Source organism: Plecotus auritus (assembly GCF_963455305.1).
Source record: "Plecotus auritus genome assembly, chromosome: 7".
Classification (NCBI taxonomy): Eukaryota; Metazoa; Chordata; class Mammalia; order Chiroptera; family Vespertilionidae; genus Plecotus; species Plecotus auritus.
In genome coordinates this window covers 23858525-23878897 of record NC_137774.1, presented here as the reverse complement: position 1 = coordinate 23878897, position 20373 = coordinate 23858525, and the positions used below count along the sequence as shown (strand labels likewise).

Sequence of the window (20373 nt, the reverse complement as noted above, 5' to 3'; positions counted from 1 at the left end):
AAAGTGTGTCTCACCTTACATTCTAGATTTTTAATTTGCATAAAAAGGGCCAGCAATTGTTCTTTGCTCAGGGTACCGGCTCCATGGGATGTGGATGAGGTGTGAGTACTGGGCGATGCTGGAGTGTCCCACAGTCAACTGGTAGATGTGACCTTAGGGCTTGTAGCCAGGACCACTCTGTTCTGTGGTCAAGACCATGGTTTGGGTCCCAGAAGGCTCTTCACAGTAGAACTAACCTCCCATGCCCCGCAGCTGTGACTCACTTGATTGCTTAGCCAAAAATAAAATAAATAAAAACAGAAATGAGGCAGAGAGCATCTGCACTGCGGGGATGGTGAGAGCCGCGCCAGCAGCTGCCTCAGCTGTGTCAGAAGCCATGCACCACATAGGGGACCTGGTGCTGCCGGGAGCCTTCTAGCAGGGATATATTTCTTAATTTCTCACTGCCCCAGCCCCAGAGTGTATACCTCCATCCGTGGACCCTCAGGAGACCCTGCAGTCCACTCCACTCCACCCTGGCAGGGTCTCTGGCCTGCTGGCCCCATGCTGCATGTGCCACACTGTCTCTCCACCCTTGCAGGTCCTGAGCCAGCTGGAGGCCTGTGGCCTCGTGGAGACCATCCACATCAGTGCCGCCGGCTTCCCCATCCGGTGAGTGGGCCCATCACTGCAGGGGCAGGGCCAACGTCAGCGTAGAGCTCGGGACTCAGGCCCAACAAGAGCCTGCCCAGCCAAGAGCCAGATATGGAGATGAAGAGAAAGGGCAGGTCTACAGGTGTCAACCTGAACTCAAGGGATTGTGCTTGTCATTTACCCGTTCACTTTCTGTGCATGATTTTGTGCCAGGCACTGTTTCTAGTATATACCAGTGAATAAGGAAGTTTGAGTCTGCCCTCTTGGGGCATACGTTCCTGTGGAACAAGAACAATAAGTATAAAGTTAATGCTAGGGAAGAAAAAAATGTTATTAGGTAGACTAATGGGAAAGGGTATCCTTGGGCTGGTCCAGGAGGGGTCCTAGGCAGCTCGGGCCTATGGGAAGATTTAGGGAGGAGAGCATTCCAGACTAGGAACAGGTTAGGAACTGAGAGGTGCTTAAGTGACTGGAGCACAGAGAACTGGGAAGAGAGGAGGGAGGGATGGGGGCCAGACCTGAAGGACTCACAACCTGTCCTAGGTGCTGTGGAAGCTGCTGGGCATTCTGAGGAGGGAGTGCTGTGCTCACTCATATCCCACGGCTGCCATGTGGAGGTTGGACATAGGGTCAGGAGAGAAGAAAGGAGATGAGTAAGAGGCTGTTGCAGGCGGACTGGCGAGATGGTGTCCCCGATGAGGGTGGCAGCAGTGAACACTGGAGAGAAGTGGGTAAAAATTGGTGTGGCTTGTGATAGAAAGAGGACTGTGGATTGATTGACCGTGGGGTATTAGGCAGAGAAGTCAACTTCCAGGCTTCCCTCTGAGGCAAATGGATGGATGGGGGATAATTCCTGGAGGTGAGATGGTTTGAGGAAGGCACAGGTTGCAGGGTGGGAGGGTCAGGTTTGAAATGGCTGTGAGACAGGCCCGGGCTCAGCAGAGCTCGAAGAACTGGAGGGTCTCAACACCACAAACAAGGAGGAAACCCCAGCGGGGATAGAAGGGGTCAGGACCAGGCCCTGAGGAATGCTCACATTTCGAGAGGAGGGATGACAAGAAACTAGCAGCAATAACTTGAGTGGCATGCTGATGGCTGTGACAAGAGCCACATTGGTGCAGTGTTGTGGACAGAAGCCAAACTTAGAGGAGGAAGTGCAGATATTAGATGTCACCAGCTGTTTAGAGAAGTGTTGCCGTGAAGGGGAAGTAGAGAAATCAGAGAAATCAGGGTAAGTGGAGGAGGCTGTGGGTCAGGACAGTGGAGAGGCAGCCAAGCACGGGTGTGAGGTAGGAAGGGTCTAGTTGTCCAAGGGGCCCCCTTGGAAGGAGGCAGGCAGCAAGTCCTCTAGGAAAGGGCCCAGGAAGAGCAGACCCTTAAAGTAATCTCTCCATAGCTACAGCCTCGTCTATGCAGCGCAGCCAGGGCAGCACCACACTGGGTTGTTGAGCAGATTAAATAAATTACTCCTGTCGTACCTGAGCACTGTGTCCACAGATGAAGTCACTTCATTCTCTTCTTCCACCCACTTTGGCTTCCAGGGTCTCTCACCGGAACTTTGTGGAACGGTACGCGTTACTGAGGCTGCTCCGTCCTCGCACAGCCCCGGGCCCCCAGAGCCCGACTCCTAATGAAGGGCGCTCAGGTGAGTGGGGCCCATTTGTTCAACCAGTCTACTGTTAATGGCTTATAGGGGCAGAGAATGGTGGGAAGTGAGGCTGGGGTGACAGGTGGGGCCCAGTCACAGAAGCTGGACTTTATTTTCTGGGTAGATGGGGGCACTCCTCATGCTTCCTAGAGACTACTGTGGGGGCCACATGGTAGGGCTGTTAAGTTGGCAGGAGTAGAGAGGCTAGAGATGTGGACACAGTCAGGAAATACTGGGAAGAAACTGGTCAGACTGGGCAAGCATTTGATGAGATATAGAGGGAAGGGAAAGGAAGTAATTAGTAAAATAATTATTAAAATAATGAGCTCTGCCTGGCCAGTGAGGAAAAGTAGCCTGGGGGAGCTATTGAGCCTGCTGGGGTCCTCCCCGCAAACTTTGTTCTCAAGGGAAAGTTCTGGCCTGTGACCCTGATTTGAGGATTGTGGGCTTGTGGCTATCACTGAGGCTGTGACCCCAGCACAGGAGGAGGAAAGGAGGTGCAAGGCTCCGCCCAGTAGGATCCCAGCCCAGCGATAACCACTCCCCCCACTTACACAGCCTTACCCTGGGGCCAGGAAACCCAGTTGGGACAATTCTGCTTTGTTTTTCTCTGTCTTGGGCACAGTTTGTCACTTTCCTTTCACCTTTCTCCCCACTGCTCTTCCTCCTCTCTCCATGGTCTGCTCTGCTCTGTCTCTTGCCCACGTCCCCTGGGCTCTGGTTGATTCTGCTGCTGTTTCTCGTCTGCGGTATCTTCTTTGGCAGCCTCTGTCTCCAGAGAGGCGCTGGGCAGCCAAAGGTGTTCAGAGCCTCAGGTAAACCTCCCTCCACAGCAGTCAGCCCTGTGATGTAGGAGGTCGGCAGGGGGACCCCAGGGCCTCCACAGGCCCAGAATCTGTCCTCTCTTTTCCCTTCCATGGCAGGAAGTGAGCTGTCAGGGCAGAGGGGGTGGCCCTACTGCCCTGTTTGGCCCTCAGCACGTTTGGGGCACCAAGTTCCCTTTGTCACTTGCCCAAAGGGACCCATAGGAATGGAGGCTGCAGGCCAGTCCAGGGCACAGCCACAGTGGGATTCCAAGATTCATAACAGCCAGGGGCCTGAGGTAAAAATGGCTAGAGACGAGAACAAAAAGAGGCCTGTAAAATGCTAGGGAGAACAGAACCAGTTTCTTAAGGCCACAGAAGTGTGTAGATGACGAAGCACTGATGGGACCTCTGTCTCCCACCCTTAGAATGGTCTCCACAGGCTGCGGAGGCCACGCTGCAGCCGCTGCTCCAAGACATATTCCGCGCTCTCCCCGCTCTACCTGGGGCAGCAGCCACAGTGCACTGTGGCAGGACCAAGGTGTTCATGACGGACTCCACGGTAAGCTGGTTTCAGATGAGGAGCAGAGATCACAGAAACAGCTGTGTGCTCTCAGCAGGACAGGGGCTGGGCTCTCCTCAGGATAGGGGCAGGATGGGCTGAGGACCTCAGTGGATGCCCCTTCTCCCAGCTGGAGCTCCTGGAACGCAGGCGCGCCCAGGTGCTGGAGCAGTGTGCCCGCTGCATCCAGGCTGGCTGGAGGCGACACCGACATCGCAAGCAGGAGAGGCAGAGGCGGGCTGCTGTGCTCATCCAGGCAGGTAGGACTGGGGCCCTGGGCACGTAGCCTCATTCCAGGCCCACAGAAGGCCTTGAGTGCAGCTGTTGTCAGTGATTGCATACCCTATGTTCCTTTGAATGCTGTTCCTTGAGTCCCCATACACCAAAGCTGACAGTGTCCCAGCCTCAAGGCATTGGTGGCATGTCCTATGGTGCGCTGGGGTTCACGCTCCCATCCTCACCCAGAGCGTCTTTCCAGTTCAGTGGAAACCAGATCACACCACAAATACGGGTGCTATGTAGGCAGTGGAGGCTAAAAATCTCTTTAATTCCCTTTCCCAGACCTAGAGAGCTGTTTACTCCATCTTTCTTTCCCTTTACGACAACTCTGCTGGTCTCCAGGGCTTTTAATGAGTTTAACAAGGTAAAAACCTGACAAGATTTGATTCATCAAAGGAAGAAATGTATGAACCATGTTAACAGCAGTCTCATTTTTAAAAATAAAAATACTAGAAACCACCCAAACATTTGCCAGTGGTGGAATCATGGCTATATTATGGACCATCTTTATGAAGTAGCTAAGAAGTCTTTTTGAAGATTATAAATTTAATGGAAAACCACTTCCAATATGATGTTCTAACCTGGGCGCCAAACTACACATCAGGGGTGATGCCACCTTCGTAAGGTGCATTTCTGTGCATATTAGCATGAAAACAATGCATAAGAAAGTACTGTAGAACTATATGGTTTGGTGAGGTAACAGCTGACTTTTATGTGTCTTTAAACATTTTCATTTTTTTAGAATTCCAGAATCCAAATGTATTCTTATTTTATGGAATAGTCCTTTTCTGAATATGATTATACCAAAAAGAAAAAAATGCTGAAATTTCAAGAAGAAAGTATCATGGTCAGTCCACCATTCAGTAGTTATTACCTTTACCAGCATGTGGGTGTCTGGTGATATCATTCATGGATTCACAAAGCAAGCAAATTTGGGGTTCCAAAAACCAGAACTAATTCTAAAAGATGCAAGCAATTCAGACCCCTCTGATTCCCTGGGCATTATGCCAGACTGAGCCTAGGGTGGGAGTTGACCCTGCTCCTAACTGTCCCTTCAAGGTTTAGGCACCTTCCAAGTCTGTGGGCATCTGAGGGCCAATTTTGATTCATGTATTGACTTTAATACCTTACCTTAGGGAAGAGTGCAAATAGCCATGGACTGAAAAAATACCTATTTCAAACTTTTAGGGCAGCTCTGGTGTCGCTGCACAGCCTGGTTACAAGAACTGTAATGAACACTGTACTCTTTCCTGTTTCTGGGCAACCCTCTAGCCATTCGCTCCTGGTTAACTCGGAAGCACGTCCAGAGGCTGCACGCAGCTGCCACAGTCATCAAGCGCGCGTGGCAGAAGTGGAGAGTGAGTATCGGACTCAAGAAGTCAGGGTTGCCTGTGGATATTTTGGTACCAGATAGACCCGGGTTGGAACGCTGGCCCTGCCACTGCAAAGTACGTGGTCTCGTGTTCTTCATGCACAAAATGGGCATGCCCCACCTGCACTGCAGGGTGGCTGTGACGGTAAAGAGTGGCATAAGCAACTGGGAACGTGCTAAACACCATGGAATGATAGACTCTTAAAAGGAGTGGATTTTATATCAATTAGATCTCAACAAGGTATTTTTTAAAGTACCTATGTAAGGCCTAGGCCCACCTGCCTTGGGTATAAAGTTCTGCCACACAGAGCCAGTCTGGTTGAAGGCATCCAGCTGTTCACAGCCAGGTGCCCTTCAGTTCACCTTGTTAAGCTGACTTATTAAAGAGGGTTTTGGTTTCCATTAAGAGCTGATAAATCAAAAGCTATAAAGTGGTGTTCTCTTTTTAAGATCAGAATGGCCTTCCTTGCTTCTAAAGAACTGGATGGTGTAGAAGAAAAACACTTCTTTCAAGCTCCCCATTCCCCAAGCTCCTTCCCGCTGCCCCAGGCACAGAGCTGGCTCCCGGGGGCAATAATCCGCCTCTGGCCCCTGGGACTGGTCCTGGCCAACGCAGCCGTGGGTGTGCATGGCTTTCAGAGGAAACTGGTGGTCTGGGCCTGCCTCCAGCTCCCCACCAGCAGCCCCCGTAGCTACACTGTCCAGACAGCACAAGAGCAAGATGGTGTCACGTCCATCAGAGCACTGCCTCAGGTAAGCTGTGATGGGATGGATGGCAGTCTTGCCACAGCAGTTCTGGGTCCCTCACATCTCACTGTAGAAGGCAGGAGGCCAGGCCCAGGAATCCACAGCGGGAGCAGGACTGAGGCTGGGACAAGAGCCGTCCTAACCCTACTGGGGAAACCAGAGCCTAAGCTTCCCAACTGCTGCAGTTACAACTTCGACTTTTCCAGAGCCTTTTCATCACCTCTTAAAAACTGCCTCTAAGTGTTCTGGAGCAGTGGTCACCAACTGGTGGTCCACAGACCACTGGTGGTCCGTGAGGTCCAAAAGGTTGGCGGCCGCTGGTTTAAGGAAACCTTTGGAGCAGCAGTCGCTAACCAGTGGTCCGCAGACCACTGGTGGTCTGTGAGGTCTGAAAGGTTGGCGACCACTTTTCTAGAGTTACCTTTTAATTAGTCCCACACTTTGAAAAAACTTGTGTTGTGCTGCCAGCTTACTCCCTCCAGTGACACTGGATTTGGCACCAGGTTTTCCCCAAATTATGTTACTTGGTTTTTCTCCTTTTCCAGCTAAGGAAATGACAAGCAGGTGAGTCATTGGTCCGAGTGCCCTGTGTTTTTATATTATGGGCAGCCAGGGAAAAAGTCAGCCAGCATATAAAACAGGCAAACACTCAAGGATTACATGGTATCGACAAGGCAGAAGGAAGGAAACTGAATTTCTTGCCAGAGGAATTACTGTAGACCAGAACCTGGGTAAAATCTCCCATGACCACACAGTGTAAACCGAAATCTAACTGTTCGACCTTCTGGCGTTAAGCAGTCTTAGGGCTGAGACAGGTGATACTTCTAGGAGGGGAGCGCTCTACTGTCCTCATCTGTCTCACACTGCAGGGATGTGAACTTTTATATTCTAATACCGCTCTGGACTTTGCCACATAACCAACTGGAAAACATGTTGGTTAGTTCAGTCCTGCTACTGCCATGACTCTCATGCCAGCACACACTCCCCTGCATCCCTAGCATTTGCTCTGTGAGGTACCTTTAGGCCCTGGCTCTCCTGGGAGCTGGGGTTAAGCCACCTCTCTCTCTCCCTAGGGCTCGATCAAGTTTCACTGCAGAAAGTCTCCGCTGCGCTATGCTGACATCTGCCCTGAACCTTCGTCCGACGGTGTTACTGGCTTTAATCAGATTCTGCTGGAAAGACACAGTCTGGGCCACGTGTGATCTCTTCTCACCTTCTATCCTCACCTGGCCAGGCAACCCATGGTGCCTTTGTTTCTACAACGCCTTTTCCTGCCAGCTGCCTTGCCAAAGACATTTAATCAACACATAGCTGCCAAACTACTCCCAGTGACTCCCAGGCCTGTGAGAGTGATGGTGCCTGCCTGCCTGTGGGCCAGGGCTGTGCGGCCAATCACCAGTGGGGCCTGGGGCTCCAGCCTCCATCTCGAGCACTGACAGGTGTCAGGGTTAGTAGTTCCCAAACCAAGATTAAGAAACAGCAGGGCCACATTTTAACTACATTCGCGGAGCCAACTGCAATCAAACAAGATTGAGTTGTCTGTCGCTACAGTGGGATACCCCCCCACTCTGATTCCCCACAAACAGAACAGGCAGCTTGAGATCAGCTCTAAAATTTTGGCTGGGGAATTTCTGCATTTAGTTCCTTTAAAAGGAACAAAACGTTACTATTTAATATGTTGATTTATTTAATTTCAAGCAATTAAATTATGAATCAAGGATGATGAACAATGCAATGTACCACAGAACCACATTCTTTTTATTAACACTGAGCAAGTTTTCACTCAAACAAGTGTGAAACTTGACAAATTATCTCACAAAATCTACAACTGTACCAAAAATAAATTATCTCACAAAATCTACAACTGTACCAAAAATAAATAACTTAAAAACAACCATTTGAATGTGTGCCACTTGAATGCCATCTGCCTGACACCTAAGCCCACGGCAATGGAGGTGAAGACTCGTGTGACCTACCCTACATCAGCAGGTCTTCATCCTGGAAACACTGCCCTGGTCTCCTGGGAGAAGGAGCAAGCAGCACCATAATCCATTTTAAGGATCCTTATTCTGGGATGGTTCCACGATGCTTAAACAGCAGTCGGCAAACTCCACAAACAAGGGCTCCTGCATGCAGGCTCTCATGAGCTTGGCCTTGTCGTCCCCCTGATCGAGGCTGACCATCAGCTGTCTAAGGTGTGGGTTGAGCAGTAAGCTTCTTAATGCTGCAGACTCCCCTTAAAAATTAAGGAAAGAAAGCAAATCTGAGTTGAAGCTGGAACAGGTGGAGATGGCTGCAAGCTAAATGCTTTAAATAAATATTGTATCCCCTAATCTTTAAACCCACAAATTAACCCCAGTGCTTTACATAAACAAGGTGAAATCAGCATATAAAATGATTTCCAAGTTAAATACTTCACAACTACAAATACAGAGAACAGCATTAGCTTATTGGCAAGGACAGTTATACATTGAATCAAGCACGTCAAACTCGTGGCCCTCCAGCTGCGAGTTAGACATGCTTGCACTGAATGATGCTTAAGTGCTTGATCCAGCCTGAAGCACGGTAGTGAAATGACTCTAACATCTGTATGGTACTTTACAGATTACAGAACTGTTCACAACTATCCCCAGCTAGCTCCAACCTAATTCTAACCACTGCAAAGCACCACCTGTCAGGCAGACTCTGAAATGGGAATGAAAATAATGCCCACCCGTAGGAACTACCCTAGCCCGTGAATTATATAGGTAACAGAACTACTATCAGGGACTGAATGAGCAATGCCACAAAATACTGGGTATTATTAACACCCACATCTTCTAAAAATCAAGTCCAAAAAAGGGGACATCTAATACTTTCAATAAGATAGCCTTAGCCGGTTTGGCTCAATGGATAGAGCGTCAGCCCGGGGACTGAAGGGTTCAGGTTCTATTCTGGTTAAGGGCACGCATCTTAGTTGCAGGCACAATCCCCAACCCTGATCAGGGCGAGTGCAGGTGGCAACCAATCATGTCTCTCACATTGATGTTTCTCTCTTTCTGTATCTCGCCCTCTCTTCCACTCTCTCTAAAAATCAATGGAAAAATATCCTCGGGTGAGAATTAACAAAAAAACAACCAGTAAGATAAATTAAAAAAAATAAAAACAAGTCCTGGATTATCCAGTATGCATTAATGGCTAGACTGTAAATGGAGCACTAGGAACATAGAAATAAATGTAGGTTTCTCCCCTACAGACTGATGTGAAACAAACTACCATAAAATTTGGTGAGCAGAATATTACAAGGCACCATGGGAAGATGAAAAAGTATCTTCTAATTCTGACAAAGGTCAAGAACACTTAAGACACAACACTTAAACAAAGCCTTGAAGGAGGAACAGAATTCTGCTAATTCACAAAGCCACTGTGACCCCAGGCCAAGAAAATGTTCTTACAGACAAGCTGGGAGGTGTGGAAACCCTGTGTTGTTAATAGAACCGTGTGGCTGGATGAAGGGCTCTGCATGCCATGCTAAAGTATTTAATAACCTTAAAAATCACATTCAGGCTAAGAGCTTCGTTCACATACACAAAGGTTGTGGGTACAAGAAGCAACCAATGAATGCATACATAAGTGGAAAAACAAACTGATGTTTCTTTTTTTCTCTCTCCCTCTCTCTGAAATCATAAATAAAACCATGTTCTATACAACAGGTTAAATGTATCTCAATGGTTGACAAAAAATAAGCACAGTACAGACTTACCCAAATTCTTTAAATTCTGCAAAGAAACTCTGTCCTGTTCCTCGTCACTATTGAGAAAATCAGCTACAGAGTCATCATCATCTAAGGAATATATAACACAATCAACTACTTAGGGCTCTAAAGAAAGTCCAAGTGCCAGATTTTAACAACTACTCCAATAGATTTTAAAAATGTATAAGCACACACATGCGACAGTAACCCATTTGTATAAACAAAACCTCTTCTCTGGAGTTTGTGACTACCAACACTCTTTTAGGAAAGGGAAGGAAAATGAAAGAAACATTGGTGACTTAAAACAAATGCATCCTAGTGTCCACACACTTACTCTATGTGTTTCCCTGTGGTCGTTATGCTTGGAGGCCGATTTTCCAATTCTTATCACTCCTTCTCTCCTCACCATGGCTCCAGCTCTAAGATGGACCAACAAAGTAGGTCCATAAAAACCTGCTAACGTGAATCTCCTAATGGGCAGAAATTGCCTGAACCCAGTAAGGAAGTTTCTCCAAGGGCAGAAAAGGGCCACCTCCTTCTTGCTGTGCATGTTCAATATGCCCTGGGTGGCATCAGAGGGGGCTGCTTTCAGAGGCAGGCATGATGCATGACCCCCAGTAGCCAGTTGGCTGGCAGGATGGGATGGCAGCTCTCTACCACTGTAACCTGTGAGAAGCCTCCAGCAGCAGCAAGGTGTCGTGAGGCAAGGGCAGCCTCTCACCTAGGCCCAGCTCAGGTGAACTGACAGGTCCAGCCAGGCCCATGAAGGGAGACTGAAGCCGTGACTATAGAAGGCTCCCTCACCCCCAAATCACACCCAGTCTTTCCCCTCCTGCCTGTTGCCCCTATTATTCTTATCCTGAACAATGCCTTTAGGCTGCTCTATATCACCAGCAAGGACAGTGCCCCCACTCCTGATGCTCTGGGCTAAGGAAGCACTTCTCCCTAATGAAGACATGGTCCTTGACTCCCTGCCCCAGCCCGTCTCCTCTTTCCATTCAACTTACTCTATTTGAAACCCCTTTCTAGGTTTGTTTGTTTGAAGTCAACTAACCCACCTTTGTTTTCCTCAGGCTTTTTAGTTTTTGCAGTAAAAGCTGGTATTTTTTCCTCAACAAGACGAGTTTCGGTATTGCACTGCTCTGAAAGACACACAAACATCAGGAGCACATTACCTCCATTTTAGTGACAAGGCTATACCTCCCCACCAAGCCAGCATCGAGGTGAGAAGCATATGGATGGAGTAAGGGATGTGGGTGGGGGTAGAGATGGATGCAGAGGAAGTGAGAGATCAGATGAAGGGAAAGTATAGCAAAAACAAGCAACCCTGAACCTGGCAGAACAACTTATGGACCCCTAGGACCTGTCCGGATCCCTCCTTGCCTTGCCTAGTATCACAGGGCTTCCATTATGTTTAAGCGGCACACTGACTTCAATTAGTATCAAACTACTTTCTCAGGAGTTTCAGATATCAAATTTGCATGTGCTCGTGCCATCGGGCATACACAGGTCCAGCCCAGAGGGGTTTAGTCTTAGGGATGACAGCTAAAGAGATGGATAAGATGCAAAGGGCCGGAAGATAAGACCAAGAGGAGTCTTGCAGGAGGAGGCACTGCCAGGTCAAAGACCATTTCTGGCAGAAGAAAGATGTGTGGCTAGCCCCAACCCTTAAGATAGGGTCAGGTGCAAGGAGATGGTGATGAGCCAATGCCAGCAGACTGGTGGCTGGAACACAAGTGGAGAAAGCAGGAGTAAAAGTATGCCACACACGGGCCGGGCCGTTACAGGTGTTTCTCAGCAAGAGTGCTACTGTGTTTAGGGTGGAAAGGTCTTCAACGCTGTAAGTCTCACACACCACAAGGTGTTTATTAGAATCAATACCAGTTACCAGAAGTACCACCAACTCCTCCTCGGCTACTGTAACAACAAAAACTTTGTGAAGAGGTTTCTCCCTAGGGAGAACAACACCCAGGTTAAGAACCACTGACCATGCCCTAACCGGTTTGGCTCAGTGGATAGAGCGTCGGCCTTCGGACTCAAGGGTCCCGGGTTTGATTCCGGTCAAGGGCATGTACCTTGGTTGCGGGCACATACCCAGTGGGGAGTGTGCAGGAGGCAGCTGATCAATGTTTCTCTCATCGATGTTTCTAACTCTCTATCCCTCTCCCTTCCTCTCTGTAAAAAATCAATAAAATATATATTTTTTTAAAAAAAAGAACCACTGACCTATGCTAGAGAGAATGGCATTTTTAACAAGGGAGTGAATTGCTCCAATTTACATTTCAGAAAACTCACCCTGGCAGCAGAAGGCCATACAGGTTAAGAGCTCCTGACAGGGTTCTTACAGACGCCTCACGGGGATGCAAGGTGAGAGGGAAGCGCTCCCAACCCAGCTCTCCAGCCCTATTTCCAGCAAAAGAGTTATCTTCTTTCCTATCTTTAGTTGAAGGTTTATTTTTTTAATATATTTTTAGTGATTTCAGAGAGGGAGAGAGATAGAAACATCAATGATGAGAGGTTATCATTGATCAGCTGCCTCCTGCACGCCCCCTATTGGGGATCCAGCAACCCCGGCATTTGCCCTGACCAGGAACTGAACCACGGAATCCGACCGTGACCTCCTGGTTCATAGGTCCACACTCAACCACTGAACCACGCCGGCCAGGCGTAGGTTTCTTTTGAAATACTCCAGAGATCTTAGAAAAAAGGCGGGAGGTGGGGGGCGGGGTTGGAGAGAGGCATGAAACATACTGCTGTAAAGCAGAGATTGGAGGGGATGAAACGAGAGGCAAACAACTAATGAGAAAAGGAGGGGGGCATCTATAATACTACCAACGATAAAGATAAATTAAAAAAAAAAAAAAAACCTAAACGAGGAACTTTACCATGAATCAACCAATCATGAAGTCGTGGGAAAGGGTCCCCAAGGGCTGAGAAGAGGCGCTGGAGAAAGTTAAAATGTACACTTGACAACATTAACAGCCAAGGACATAGCTCCTTATTGTAGAAAGATCTACCTCACTGATTCTAACAAGACATTATTTACAAGAATGTTCTCGTTAACCTTAGCCAGCGCAACTTGGGCCAAATGATGAGGAATACAAAGATGAAATAGCTAAGTTGACTTTTCCGGCGAAAAACGATCAACTCTTTTTAAAGACACAAAAAAAGGATAGAACGTAGAAGAAAAGACAGAGCAGAAGGTTTTGACTGTTCAAAATCCAGAGAAGCATTCACAGGCAGAGGTGTCCCCAAGAGATCCGACAGGATCGGGCGCGACAAGGCCCGGAAGGGCGGGCCTGAGGGGTGCACATCCCCGAGACCCGGGCGGGACGTGGGAGCCGCCCCACACGAGGAGGGAGGCCCGGGCTGAGTTGAGGACGCGGGGGCCTTACCTCGGTGCTTCCGGAAGCAGGTCACAGAGCAGCTGTAATAGAACCGAGAGGGCATTTCAGCTCAAGGCCTTGCGTACCCTCCCGCGTCCCTGCCCGGCCCCCCGCCCCACCCCTACCCGGCCCGACACACGCGTCTCCCTCCCCCACGACGTCCGGCGCTTACTAGGGCACGCGGCAGGCGGGGCAGCGGTATTTGGGCTTCTCCAAGCAGATCACACAGACGACGGTGCCACCACTGAGCGACGCCATGGTCTCCCGGTCCCGCGGCGCGCTGCTCTGGCCGCGGGTGCCACGTGCTCGCTGTTTCTTCCGCCTCCTTAACCAGGACCAATCAGCGCGCAGCATTTACTGGCAGACAAAAGCAATAGATTGATCCTGCTTACTGTTCCAGGCCCAATCAGTAGAAAGTCGATACACTCGATATGCATCCAGTAACTGCATCAGAAGTTTTCCCAGATTGGGTCACATTGTGGAAGAAGTTGTCAGTAGCCCTGTCCGTCCATTCGCGGCAGCGTGACTTGGAACAAGTCATCGGCACTCTCCAGTTCTGTCGCCCCACATTTCCTTTTCTGGTGTGGACTTTCTGAATCTTGCACAGGCTTTGGGTTCTCCCCTAACATGTCATTTGCTTATCTCTAGTAAATGAGAAGTCCAGCCATTGGTCAAACCTCTGTCAGATCACGTGACACACACATGCCCTTCCCATCCTAGGCCATTTTTCTCAGAGGAAAGAAAAATGAGGCTTGGTCACTGACAAACGTTTATTGAATCTAATTGTGAGTCCTGCTATGACCACATGCTGGGCTGAAACACCCAGGGATTATCAAAGGTTGTCTCTGGCCTCTGGGAGCTTAGGGCTTAGAGTGAAGGAAGCAGGGGGAGGTTGGAAGGAAGAGACTCAGTTTTAGAGTCATGCTGACACTGGCCTGCACTTGCATGACCCTGAGAGTGAGTGCCTCCTTAAATTTTGCACCCTTGGTTTCTCACTCACCTCACCCTAATCCCAGCCCAGAGTGGGACAGATTAACCAGGTAAGAAAAGAGTGACTTCTGGCCCAAAGGTGGGAATCCTGTCCTACTGAGTCCAGATAGGTGAGCTCTGATGAGCCTTGAATGCCACCTCAGGCTTTAGGAATAGACAAATTCACACTTTATTGGGAGCCCCCCTCCTCCTCAAAGCCCTGAGCATTGCCCCATATGAGTGGTGCCTTCATCCTAAGTGCTCCCCCCTTTTGTTGGCTCATCAGCCCTCAGGATCCCAATACAAGGGTCCCCCATGACTTTCAAAATCTGTGGGAATGCATCTGCTACAACCAAGGCAGCCATTCTAGTCTTAGCTCAAACCGCTCCCTGGCTGTGTGAATTGGAAAGATTGATTATCCTCTCTGAGCTCCCTCATCTATTAGATATCCAGACCTATATTCCCTATCTGTTGTGAGGCAAAGAGGAGACCATGTATAAAAAGGCTTATAATCTGAAGCACTACAAAGTGTTATTTCCACGATATCTAAAACATTTCTGTAACTCTCCTGCAGCTCCAGTCCAGACCCCATGAGCACAGGTCCCAGGCCCCAAGTCCCAGGTTTCTGCAGTCAGCTTCTCAGCTGTGCTGGCCCTGGGCACGAGTGACTATCCATCCTTCCTTTGGCTGTGCCAGACTGTCTGGAGGACGCTGTCCAGTCCTCAGTGCTGAACCGTCAGGTCCCCTCTGGCTGCCTCCGTATGCTACTGTCCCTACCTCCAGCCTCCAACCAGGTGCCCGAACAAAATCCAAGATGCATCCACAATGACCCAATAATCTGCAGTGTTCTTTGTATTCCTCAACAATTGTGACTACCGCTGGTTTCAATCAGAGGTATCCCAGAAAGTCTGTACTTACCTGGGAAGGCCAGAGAGAAGGTGAGTGACTGGTCAGACCACACTTAAATCCCGTGCCCTGTCTGGCACCGGTAGAAATTTGCCCATTATGGACATCACCACTGCCCTCTCCAGACTTTTCTTGTAAATTGTGTTTGGAGACTGAGGCCACGAAAAGTTTACACAATTTTCAGGGGTTCAATTCCACCCGCATCCAAACCACACTGACTCCCCTAACTTCGGGTCCAGGAATGGTGATTCCAGCAAAAACAAAAAAATCCTGGGATTCCTCCCACGCCCATTCTACGCAATAAAAAAACAGCCCTCCCTCTACTCTGGGAGACCCCCAGCTTCCATGGACAGCCTCACCCCTCCTGCTCCAATGTCCAGGATAGAAGGTGGCTCAGCTGTGATGGCGATGAAATTGAGGAACATCAAGAAGCCACGGAAGACCAGCCCAACTCCTCCGGGCAGTGGCCAGTTCAGAGAAGAATGAAAAGTATGACTCGAGGCCCAGCAATGTCCACACTGATGCGGACGCCCATGGTGGCACCCTGGCTCCCCTGGACCTCCACCATGCTCATCCTAGCAACTGTCTCACGCCTCCTTAGCGTCAGACTGAGCAGTGCCGACATGGAGCGGCGAGGTAATAATCCTGGAGCAATGGTTTTCAGAGCTACAGGCCCTGACAGGTGCTGTCCAGCGCATTTCAGGCAAGCCAATCCTGGGGCTAACTCCTAAGACCCGTGTCGCGCGGGGATGCCCAGGCCTGACGCCCATCACCGCCAGAGGGCGCTTCAGGTAGAGATCGGCCCTGGTGCAGCAGCGCTCGCGCCGGACCTTGCGGAGAAGACAAAGGCTGTCTCACCGCGCAGGCAGGAGTAAGTCCAGACCTGGGCCCGCCACACCTTGCACATCGCCAAGTGGCGGGGAAAGAGCCGGAAGCGCGGCGAGGAAGCAGACGACCTATGAGCAAGAGTGTCTGGACGAAAGCAAGGCCCACGCTAGCGAGGACTCCAAATGCAACTGGCTGTCCAGGGGCAGTTCCCCAGTGACCATCGCCCCATGCTCCCTGTCAGCCCCAGAGGGTGGAGGCCACCTACATTAGTCTTATGAAAGTTTCATCTGGAGCTTTTGAGTTACTAACTAGGGCATGAGCCACTGCCCTGCACCTTCCCTCAATGCCATGATGGGGCAGGCGGATCCATCTAATCAGCCCACATGGGGTACTCGTTGCCCTTATCAGAGTCCAGGGGTTAAGGTCAGACTCTTTGTGCTGCCTTGCTAAATCTCAGCTTCCCTCTGCAGTTCCAACACCTCTATTCCTGCCCCCCAGTGTGGAGATTTTAGGTGAACCACTGTCATGTTCTCATCTGCCCCCCTCTGTTTTCCCACTGGTGTTCAGGTGTTCAAGTGAATGGAGTTGCCGGTGGGAGTAGGAGGCCTGCGGTTCTGGTGGTGTGATCCCAGTAATTGATGTCCAACTCTCTGCATGTTATTTCATAGTTGTGAAATGGTATTCATTCCCCAACTAGACAATGACAGTCCGCCCCACAGTTAGACTTCAAACAGAACTTCCAAACAATAAAAGGGATAGAGAATAACTGCATTATCCACAGTCCCAGAAGAACTGGGAAAGTACAAACAGTACAGATCCCTGTTGTTTTATGAACACACTCACCCTGCCTCCCACTCTCTCCCACTTGCAAATCCACATAGATCTCCTTAGGACAAACAGATCAAAAGAATCAGGATTTCCCAGCCAGATTCTCCTAGAAGCTTCGAAGGGTCCCATGCGGAGTGGGGCTCAGAATGGGGGTCCCCAAGCTAGGCAGACCCAGCTCAAAAGGTTCTGGGTCCAGCCTGGTGGTGTGTCTCAGTGGTTGAGTGTGGACCTATGATCCAAGAGGTCACAGTTCAATTTCTGGTCAGGGCACAGCACCGGATCCTGGGCTCCATCCCCAGTAGGGGGTGTGCACAAGGCAGCCGAACAAGATTCTTTCTCATCATTGATGTTTCTGTCTCTCCCTTCCCTTCCTCTCTGAAGTCAATTATATATATATATATATATATATATATATATATATATATATATATATATATAGATAGATAGATTCAGAGAGAGAGAGAGAGAGAGAGAGAGAGTGTGTGTATGTGTGTGTGTGTGTTGGCCCTAGCTGGTTTGGCACAGTGGCTAGAGTGTCAGCCTGCGGACTGAAGGGTCCCGGGGTTCAATTCTGGTCAAGGGCAGATGCCTAGGTTTCAGGCTCCATCTCCAGTAGGGGACATGCAGGAGGCAGCCAATCAATGATTTTCTCTCATTATTGAGGTTTCCATCTCTCTCTCCCTCTCCATTTCTCTCTGAAATCAATAAAATATATTTTAAAAAATAAAAATAAAAAAGAGGTTTTGGGTCCAGAGGTCTTGGGGCGTGGACTGGTCACAGATAAGTCCCGACAGGCGGGTTGTGACCGGTCTTGAGCGGCCAGAATCAGGAGAGGGGGCGTTACACATAGACGCAGCCCTGCACCTCCTCCCGGCCCCACAAGGATTCCAACCTGTTAAGGATTCTCGCACCACCTGCGCTCGCCCTCTAGGGGCCAAAAAAAATCGTCTCTATCTGTAACAGCCTTCCCTTCTTTGTCTGGTCAGACACCCCCCGCCCACCGGGAGAAGTTCTGGCAGGAGCCTCCCGCCTGCCCTGGAGGCGCTGTCCAGCCCGCGGTGCTGAAGCACCCAGAGCCCTGCCGCCAGAGAACAGTCCTAGCCTGCATAGATTCCTAACCGTCCAGACTGGCCTACTAATCTGTACGGATGCGTGTCTGCCTCAGCAGGTTTAAACTGGAATTCCCCCAGAGATCCGAGCTTTCCTGAGGAGGCCCAGGAATGCCAATGTTTGTCCAGGGGCCTGGAGCCTCGAGAAGTGGACAGTACTCAATTCCTGTGCACCATTCTGGAAGTAGGCATTCACGCACTACAGGCATCTCCACTGCCCTCTTCACACTTGCCGTATGAGTTGTATGGTTCCCCACACAACTGGGGAGGGCCCACTCACTTTCCAGGAACTCAATTCTTCTTCCCACCTGCACCCAAACCAGCAGGCCCAGCCACCTGAAAGGGGGGAGGGGGAGACAAGCCCTGGGATCCCTCTCATACACATTCCTTGCAGTAAAGATGCCTCCACTCCACTCTGGATGACCACCAATTTTCATAGATACCCACGACTGCTCTCCTCACCCAATGTCCAGGCAGGCAGGGGAGATCCGGGGTCCCCAGTGAAGGGGTCTGCAACTTGGAGTCTAGAGTCTTGCCCTTGGAGTAAATGACATGGTTGCCCTGTGAATTTATCATAATCGTGATGGCAGTGATGTTGGGCAGCATGAAGAAACCGGGTATAACTACTAGGGCAGAAACTAGTCCAGAAAAGAGAGGCCGGTAGGATGCCAGAAGGAGCAGACAGGTGGCTGCATAGGTGCCCAGGACCAAGCCCACACTGGATCTACCACGTCCTGTTGCCCCAGAACCCCATGGGTGACCCTTATAGCAGCCCAGGGCCCAGTCATCTCTCCTTAGCATCAAACCTCAGTTCAGATTGGGAGAGGAATGAGGTACAAGTGGAGGCAAAGGGTGTATAGTGAATCATGTTGCTTGACTCGATGTCTGCTCCCTGTCCTTATCCAGGATGCCTGCTGGCGCAACCTGGATCAATGGAGATGGCAGCCTGTTGAAGGAACACACCTGTGTGGGCAGGAGTGGGCAGTCCACCAGCAGTTGAAAAAGTCTAACCCCATCCCAACATGTGAGCCCCATACTGTGGCCCCTATGGCAACAGATTAATAACTAGTGTTGCCCTGGGCATCATAGTGACCCCAAAAGACAAAGTGGGTATTAGCAAACCCATTAGGCATATGGGAAGACAGAGGGTCAGAGAAGGCATGGGAAAGTGCTAACACCCCCAAAGACAAACTTCTGGTGTTCAATTCACTCCAACATCCTCCTCCCTGTTCCTTGTTCTCCACTTCATTCATCAAGGACCTGGTGATAATGGAGGTCCCTTCTATCAGACCCAAACAGCTCTGATGACCACGGTAATTAAAAAACAACCACTCCAGGGTTCTCAACATAATCCTTCTGGGGAGACAGTAGGAGGGTTATTACCTTAGGGCCAACATGCCACCCTTTGGCTGACCTGACATAAGCACATGAACAACACCCAGTGAGGAAAGGACTGCCTGTCAGACCCAGGGGACAGGTGGGGGCCTGAGGAAGTGCAGGTGCCTCCTCACCTGCGGGGCCTTCAGGCAATGAGCCAGAATGCTGCTTCAGCTTCTCATCACAGAGTTGAGCCACAGCTGTGCCATGCTGTTGTTGGGGGGAAACGTGAATCCAAATACATCCAGCAGGCCTGGCCGAATGAGGGAAACTGAGGGGCGCTGCAGGGGCCACCGGAAGAAGGCCAAGGTGGGAGCCCTCTCATCAGATCAGAAGATTGGCAGCCTGAGTGTCCACATACGAACCAGAAGAAACCCACCACTGGGGCACCTGGGGATGAGGTAGAAGAACATGAGTGTGATCCTAATGTGGTGATGCTGGGAAGCACGAAGAAGCCAGATGCAGCTCCTTGCAGCAGGGCCTAATTCAGAAAAGAGGGCATTGAGTAGCCGAAAGGCACACTCGTGTGCTTCCCCGAGCCCTGGGAGGGCCTGCTGCTCCTCAGCTCCTGCTGTGCCCCTGATCATTCTTCCAGGGTCTTCTCCTGCCTTCCTATCTTCAGTCTGGGGCACAGTGTGAAGCCCAGAGGGAGACCAGAGACTAGTTGCCACCCAGTACGTTCCAGGTGAGCTGAGCCTGCACCAAGTGCCCAGTTGCCAGTGTCCAGCACTGCCAGACACGGCTCCCAGCCCAGTCTGACCCACGTGGCAACAGTGCTTGGGCTGGACTAGGTGCACAGCCCCCAGGGCCTCAGCAGCCATAATATACCAAAGAGCTGGCTGTCTGGGGAGGGAGCAATGTGGTGCCGTGGGTTTCTAGCAAGGGAGCATTTCCTCTGAGAAAGCAGAACCCGAGTCAGCCCAGGGCTCCACAAGGGGCTGCTGGGCCACGGGTTGTGGTCCGGAGCACCACGGCCTGGCTGCTTCTGGGCCAGCCCTGGGAGGGTGGACAGCCAGCCAGAAGACTGCACATCACCCACCCACCCTCACCCCGTATCCGCTACAAAATGAAAATGCTAGGCCCTTTGTTCAAAAATTGTTATGCATTTCAGAATATTAAACCAAGTGCGGCCCCTCTGAAACCTCATGAGTTCCACAGCCATGAAGCCTACCAATCCCATATAGGTCTCATTA

The 20373-nt window shown here is 50.2% G+C and overlaps 2 protein-coding genes across 12 annotated transcripts in view; one reads left to right on the top strand and one right to left on the bottom strand.

Annotated features, from left to right (window-relative positions):
• The window catches only part of MYO19 (myosin XIX), a 28057-nt gene extending 20142 nt beyond the window's left edge, over positions 1–7915 (top strand). The window contains exons 19-25 of one of the 2 annotated variants that reach the window (XM_080679879.1): positions 581–651; positions 2175–2278; positions 3513–3646; positions 3777–3906; positions 5198–5283; positions 5748–6050; positions 7118–7915. In XM_080679879.1, coding sequence (XP_080536005.1) covers positions 581–651; positions 2175–2278; positions 3513–3646; positions 3777–3906; positions 5198–5283; positions 5748–6050; positions 7118–7246 — 957 coding nt within the window. In that variant the 3' untranslated portion in view covers positions 7247–7915. Of the gene's footprint in view, positions 1–580; positions 652–2174; positions 2279–3046; positions 3097–3512; positions 3647–3776; positions 3907–5197; positions 5284–5747; positions 6051–7117 lie in introns of those variants that run through there. The other variant, XM_080679880.1, reaches the window with a different exon arrangement.
• Positions 7782–20373, bottom strand: part of ZNHIT3 (zinc finger HIT-type containing 3) — a 24472-nt gene continuing 11880 nt past the window's right edge. For 5 of the 10 annotated variants that reach the window (XM_080679892.1, XM_080679889.1, XM_080679887.1 and 2 more), the window contains 5 exons: positions 13336–13520; positions 13173–13204; positions 10836–10919; positions 9787–9867; positions 7782–8280 (listed from right to left, as the gene is read on the bottom strand). In XM_080679892.1, the coding sequence (XP_080536018.1) occupies positions 8099–8280; positions 9787–9867; positions 10836–10919; positions 13173–13204; positions 13336–13517 (561 nt within the window). In that variant the 5' untranslated portion in view covers positions 13518–13520 and the 3' untranslated portion in view covers positions 7782–8098. Of the gene's footprint in view, positions 8281–9786; positions 9868–10835; positions 10920–13172; positions 13205–13335; positions 13521–18609; positions 18750–19314; positions 19571–20373 lie in introns of those variants that run through there. The other 5 variants (XM_080679891.1, XM_080679890.1, XM_080679888.1 and 2 more) reach the window with 2 other exon arrangements.